At 39.1% G+C, this 7,021-nt stretch overlaps 1 protein-coding gene across 2 annotated transcripts in view; it reads left to right on the forward strand.

Moving 5' to 3' along the window:
• Nucleotides 1–5,681, forward strand: part of LOC143324047 (EMILIN-1-A-like) — a 58,175-nt gene extending 52,494 nt beyond the window's left edge. For both annotated transcript variants that reach the window (XM_076736249.1, XM_076736241.1), the window contains exon 14: nucleotides 467–5,681. In XM_076736249.1, coding sequence (XP_076592364.1) covers nucleotides 467–789 — 323 coding nt within the window. In that variant the 3' untranslated portion in view covers nucleotides 790–5,681. The remainder of the gene's footprint in view (nucleotides 1–466) is intronic.
• Nucleotides 5,682–7,021: the final 1,340 nt, after the last annotated feature.

Raw genomic sequence — 7,021 nt, forward strand, 5'->3', positions numbered from 1 at the left:
CCAAATACTCTACATTTATTACATGTACCTGCATCACTAAAGGAGGCAGAGGAGTAGCTAAACATATGGCACAGCAGGCAGGAGAAAGACGGAGAGGAAGAGAGAGAAGCCGTTGATAGGTGCTAGGCTAAACTGGTGTGGCTAGCAGAGCAGACAAGCTTGTAGACAAGTAAAATTAGAGGTCACTAAAAAGACAGACTTATGAGGGCTTGAGCAGAACTAATGTTACTTTAAATAATGGGTAATAAGCCATTGTAACAAAAGACAGAGCAAATTACACACGAACAAGAGCGACAGCCGTACGCTACTACTAACGCAATAACGGAAAACAGGTAATGAGATGACTTGCTTACCTCAGCATGTCAGCACGTCATCAACACAAATATTTGATTTGATGCTTCGCTCATTAAAATGTTTCCTGGTGTCAGTCTAAGCTTCAACATGCACTTAATTTTGTCACCTTCAGGTATTTTCACCGCCCCAATAGATGGACGTTACTTCTTCAGTGCCATCCTGACTGGTCATAAGAATGAGAAGATCGAGGCAGTTCTGTCTAAGTCAAACTACGGCATGGCCAGGGTGGACTCTGGAGGCTACCAGCCCGAAGGCCTGGAGAACAACCCTGTGGCAGAGGCTAAAACCACTCCGGGTTCTCTGGCTGTCTTCAACATCATTTTGCCTCTGCAGACTCGGGATACAGTGTGCATTGACCTGGTGATGGGCAAGCTGGCTCACTCTGTGGAGCCCCTCACCATCTTCAACGGCATGCTGCTGTATGAAGACATGTAATGGATTCATGACATCTGAAAGTCAGTGAGGCCAGAGAACCTGAAAAGCACAGTTTAAGATTCATGACAAACCCACAGGAGGCTGCACCATAAAGTATGATGTCACTTCCGCATGAAAGAGTGGTCCTAAACTGATGACAGAATATTTTAAATGAGTCTTCACTTCTAAACAGATTTGTGTCTTCATATTCCAACAGATCACATTGGTTTTATGTTATTTTTCTAAAGAGTGTTTATTTCACATGTGGACGACGGGAGGGTTCCATGTACCTTTTGACTGCTTTAATCCAGTCAGCTGATATGATGTAGTAACATGATGTCATGTCAGAGCCGCATCGTGAGGACAGATGTCCCTGTAGCCAGGATCAACTGGTGTCTTGCAGACCTGCTTCCTACTTGAAACTTTTTAAAACTTTTGGAGGCACAGAAACTGCTGTGGAGAATAATTACAGTGTTACCAAACAATTTCCCGATTTATCTCTTCTTAGAGCAGCAGAGGGTCTAAAAAGGTACAGTTTGTTTTGCGGGAGATGCTACAGGAAAGATCGTGGAGTCTCTAAAACCTGCAAGGTTTATCCTCTGAAGAGCAGAAAGAAGATCAGGACATTATTGACCATCTGATTGATGTTGAGATATGTCGTTGTGGACTATGATTTTAGGCCTGGTTCAGACTACACGATTTTAGCCCGATTCTGTGATGGCCAACAAATTACCAGCGCCATGGCTGATTGTGAATGACAGTTAGTCATCTGTACTCATGTAGTGTGACACAACAAATGACCTGTTGTGCAGCATCTGGGGTATCCCACGATACCTCAACGCAAAGACTTGCATGTCAGATGCTTTTTATCTTGACTCGTCTAGTGTGACATCTCCCACAACATGTTCCTGAGAGTTGACCAATCCGGTGCTCTCTCCAGAGCACAGTCATATAACTATGGTGAGCGGAAGGAGGAGGAGGAGGGATGCTGAGGCTGCTGCTGTCAGGTGGGACAAAGAAAAGAGTGGAAAGTTCGTTTGGCAGCAGTACCCCTGCTTGTTTGACGTTACCTTGAGGGAGGAGGACAAGTCAAAAAAGAAAAATTTTGGTGATAAACAGTTGAAGCTTTTCATCAGCCCGGCGAGTAGTCGTTGTGGTGTAATAACATTATCCCAGGTCCTAACTTCATGAATATGCTCATCATTGCTAATTCCAGATCTGACTTTAAAGCTGCCTGTTTGATGAGGCCAACACAACCAAGCGTGCTACTTGTAGAATAGATAACTCTGGAAATAAAATGACTGGATGTGAAACTCATATCCATCCTAATTGTTATGTGGATGCTTCCCAGTAGATGTTTAAATAATGACTGAATGGGCTGAAGTCTACTCCACCTCTTACTTTTGCTTTTGATGTTATCACGCATCCACAGACGTTTTGTCTTTCTTTTTTTTTTTTTGGTACACATGACCGCAGCATCACACACAATGCCTCTGTGAATTTGATTGACAGCTGCTTCACCCGTCTCCTGATGACCTCTAAACTTGTGCGTGATCTTGAGATGAGACGTATCGTGACGGGTCAGGGTCATTCATGTGCTTTGGCCAATCACCCAGCAAAGACACATTGCGAGTTTCTGGCAGTGTGATTGTTAAATCTGACACGGTGGCCATTGTTTAAGACAAAAAAATTGTGGAGTCCGAACCAGGCCTTAGATAGACAATTATATGTTAGACTGACGCTCATCACTAGGGGTGTCATGATTACCCAAATCCATGATTCAATTTAGCTTTAATTTTTAAGGTCATGATTCCATTCTAGATTTAACCTTTTTTTTCAGCACTGTGACACTATTGAGTCTTGATTTGTAAAGATAACATGTTATTGGCTTTATTCCCTGACAACTCTCATTTATGTTTAAATTCTACTTTGAAAAGATAGGCTATAAGGTATAGTGTGATATATCCAACATTTTTTCGCTTTTTCTGGAATGTACCACACTAAGGCTACACAGTTGAATTTAAAGGATTCATTTAAAATGTAATAAGAATAAGTTATTTTCACCAGTGAATTAGGAACAAACTGTTCAACACAAAAATTAAATGAAGAGTCAGTAGATGTGTGAAGGGTACCTTACAACAACTTGATTTTTCTGACGCAAAAGAAGGAGGTCTTGCGGGTAACCTGAACTCTAGCGCATGATATAGACTAGTGGTTTGCTGTGAGATGTGAGTCTCTCTTGGTGCCAGCATGTTACTGTAGTAGAAGAAAAGTGTGTCATGCTATAAGAGGTGGTTACGTTTCTTTAGTCACCTGTAATGTGGCAGGCTAAGCACAACAGTAACAGCAAGGCTGTGTGTTGTGTATGCCATTACAGAGGAGACATAAAAAGTTCCTGTTCATGCAGTGTTACTATGGCACACTCCTGCATTCAGAGCAGAGTTATGATAAAGGCTACTTACCACAGATAGATATTACCAGCAAAAACACTGAGTTAACTGCTGGATAACTTCGGTGATGGTGGACAGTGAGGGTCAAAGAACTGGAAGCATATCCGACTCCGACAGTGAAAAGTGCAGCTGCAGGCCACCAGTCGATTGATTTCTGATTTACAGTCAAAAACGTGACACCCCAACTCATCACAATCCTTGAGTCCCGTCCCTGACAGATCAGACATTGTCATGACAACACATGACAGTGTGACTTTAAATATGATCAAAAACAAAGAAAGGTTTTTGCTCTGAAGCTTTATGTAGACAAAATGTCTTTTTTTGTTTGATTTTATGACATGAATTCACATTGTGAATGTTTCATACAAAGCTACAGCTTCTCTTGTTTTGTTGTTTTCATGTCCTGCCAAGTATTTAAGCCATTATCACATAATTTCACTTTGATGGGTAAAATGCTGAAAGATGCTACTCTACACTTTCTTACTATTAATAAATCCCATTAAATTTTATTGGTGGAAGGAGTAAAATTGTTTAGTTAAGTAAAGGTAGTAATACCACAATGTGAACATACTGCACTGGTAAATCCCTGCATTATAAATGTTATTTAAGTGAAAATACTGAAATTTTATTGACAAAATAAACAAAGTATTAAAAGTAAAACAATGGAGCTCTGTGGCACAGATGAATGAGATATATCAGGCTTTAACACTCATGCTGAAGATGGGATATATTGACAAAAATAGTAATATTGACTATCATCAGACTTATAGTTTAAAGGTAATGTTATCGACATGCAGGCGAGAATGATGAACATTACATACAGTGTTATTTGAAGCTGGTGCTTGTTTTCTCTATGTGAGTCTGTCATCAGTAACTGAACGTAATATGGGGAAATGCAATGGTTTCACATCAGCAATCTTGATGGCAGTCTTCACTGCTGACAGATGAGATTATGGCTAAAATAGGGAAAAGCAGATGTGAACAGAGTGGATTTTAGAAACTTAATTCTTTGGCAGGTTGTACCTTCAGTTGTCATGTAAACCTGTTTTTGTTCATGCTTTTGAATAGTTTTTACTTCCTTGAAACTCAAGTGAAGCCCAGCAGCTTGTTAAACAATGTGTGTGAGTGTGTGTGTGGTGTACACACACACACTCACACATAGTTGTGCTCATAATTTTATATAACCCTTGGAAAATTTGTGACATTATTGGCCCTTTTTTTTTTTTTTTTTTTTTTTTTTTTTTTAAAGAACTGTTAATATATACATTTATTTAAGGATAGTGGTCAGATGATGCCATTCAGTATCACACAATTGTCTGCCCTTTTTTAAATGATAAAATCAACCAAATGGTCTTGATCAACAGTTTACATACCCTGTAATATTTGGCTTGATAATATACACACAGGTTGACACATACAGGTTGAAATGGCTACTAAGGGTAGTTTCCCCACTTGAGACATATTTGATTGTAATTAGCGTCTGTATATAAATAGTCACAGAGTTTCTTAGCTCTTGAGAGAGCCTTGCACGTGTCATACAGGGTTGCAATGACTTTGTTGGATATTAAGCTATGGGCAAAGCAAAAGAACTGTCAAAAGACTTGTGAGAAAAAGTAGTTGAACTTTAGAAATCAGGCAAAGGACTTTAAAATATATGAAGAGATTTGAAAATGCTAGTCAGTAGTTTTGAAACTGATAAAGAAATGGAAAATTAGGGGTTCTGTTGATACCAAGACACAGTCAGGTAGCCCAAGAAAGGTTTCAGACACAAAAACTGATCAAAACTGAAAGTAATGGTCACAACCATAAACATAAAATGTTTGGAGAGGAGCCAACGAGGCCTATGATGAAAGTACACAGTCCCCTCTCTGAAGCATAGGGATGGAGCTTTGATGTGTTTGGAGTATGTGAGCTACAGTGACTCAAGAAATTCAGTCAGATGGAAAAATGAATGCAGCATGTTATGAGAAAATACTGGGGGACAATTGGCATTCATCAGCGTGGAAGCTGCGCAGGGGACGCACTATGACTTTCCAACATGATGATAATCCAAAACACAATGCCAACGGACCTTTCAGTGGTTACAGCTGGAAAAAGTGAAGGTTATGGAGTGGCCATTCTGGTCTCCTGACATCAACATCATTGTGCCACTTTGGGGAGAAAGTGCAGTTCATGCAAGACAGCTCAAGAATTCTTGGGGCCTATGAACTTTTTGCCAAGGAGAATGGGCAGCTTTACCACCTGTGAAAATAAAGGCCCTCATCCACATCTGTCACTAAAGACTGCAAACCATCATCGATACTAAAGGGGGCAATACACAGTTTTAGGAACTAAGGGTCTGCAAACTTTTGAACAGGAACCATCTCAGTATTTTCTTGATGTTTTGTTTGATGCTTTTGAGACATTCTGTGATGCCTTATAGTTTATCTGAATCCCATTAAAAATAAAAGAAATGTATTTTGACTGATCAGTCATATTTTTTATTAGAATGGTACACATCTTACACATTCTGCAAAGGATATGTAAATTTATGCAGCAGGAGTGACGGTTGGCTTCTGATATAAATTATCAAACCCTATCAGTAAAACAAAATAATTGAATACAAATCTGAAACACATGATGCTGTCAAAGTGGCATGTGGTCTTTCAGGATGTGATTGAAGCATGTTGATTAAATGGAGATTGTGAAATGTGAAATTCATTTCATGGTGCAGAGGATTGTTTTTTCTATCTTCTTTGTTCAAACTCTCAGCTTGTTGAAGGAGCTGCAGACAAGACCATCCATTAAAACTGAACTACATTTTGAATGAGTTCTACAGGCAGATTTCTAGCCAAACGTGGTGAACAAGTAAAGTCCTTTATATATTATATACATAGTCCTTTATTTTTAAGTGAGGGTGGATGACATGATAATATACTATGACGATAATACTGTCGATTAGATTGAAATAACTGCACTAACAGCTGCACTAATGTTCATCTTTTCCTTAAAATAAAGATGATCAGATCTTGAATTACTTATGAATGCTCTTTTTCTCTATTTTTTTATTGTAACCCAGGTGCGAGAACCATAAAAAAGGAGGTTTGGGGTTATTGAGGTAAGTTCAGATTTAACTGGGTTTTCAGGGTTATGATGTTTGTTCACTTTTGATCAGGGTAGACTGTCACATTTGTGGTGGACATACAGCACACCTAACCCTGCTCTGGTTTATGAGTTTATGTTTGGGATAACACATCAGTACCTATAAAAGCACTGACTACTCACCGTTCTCTTGGAAAATGGTGGCAGTGTTCGTACAATACTGATTCAGAAATGTTCTGATGTTGTGTAAAATGAAAATTAGGGGTTAGGACAAAGCATTTTTGGGTTGCATCGTCCCCAAAGGGGACGGTGCGATCGATGCACACTCCATCCAGCCCATCCCAGTACGGATCAGTCCCACCCTTCACTTCAAAACAAGACATGTGTTTAAGTAAATAATATAATTTTAATGATAAATATACAATATGCATGTGCAATAAATACATTTGCATATAAATATATATATATATATATATCTATAGAAATTATATATACATACACATACAATACTGTACAGACATCCACATATGTTCAACAGTGTACAGCAGTTGCGATGCCTATCTGGAGGGAGAGTGAGAGAGAGGAAGAGCCAATGTTTATGGATATATAAATAATTCTAAATACATATATGTGCCAATGTATGACCTAGGAGAGATAGAATTAAAATCCATCCATATTTATATTAGGAGAGATCAATTTTAGATCGGGTCATCCCCGGAGGG

Source organism: Chaetodon auriga, chromosome 1 (assembly GCF_051107435.1).
Source record: "Chaetodon auriga isolate fChaAug3 chromosome 1, fChaAug3.hap1, whole genome shotgun sequence".
Classification (NCBI taxonomy): domain Eukaryota; kingdom Metazoa; phylum Chordata; class Actinopteri; order Chaetodontiformes; family Chaetodontidae; genus Chaetodon; species Chaetodon auriga.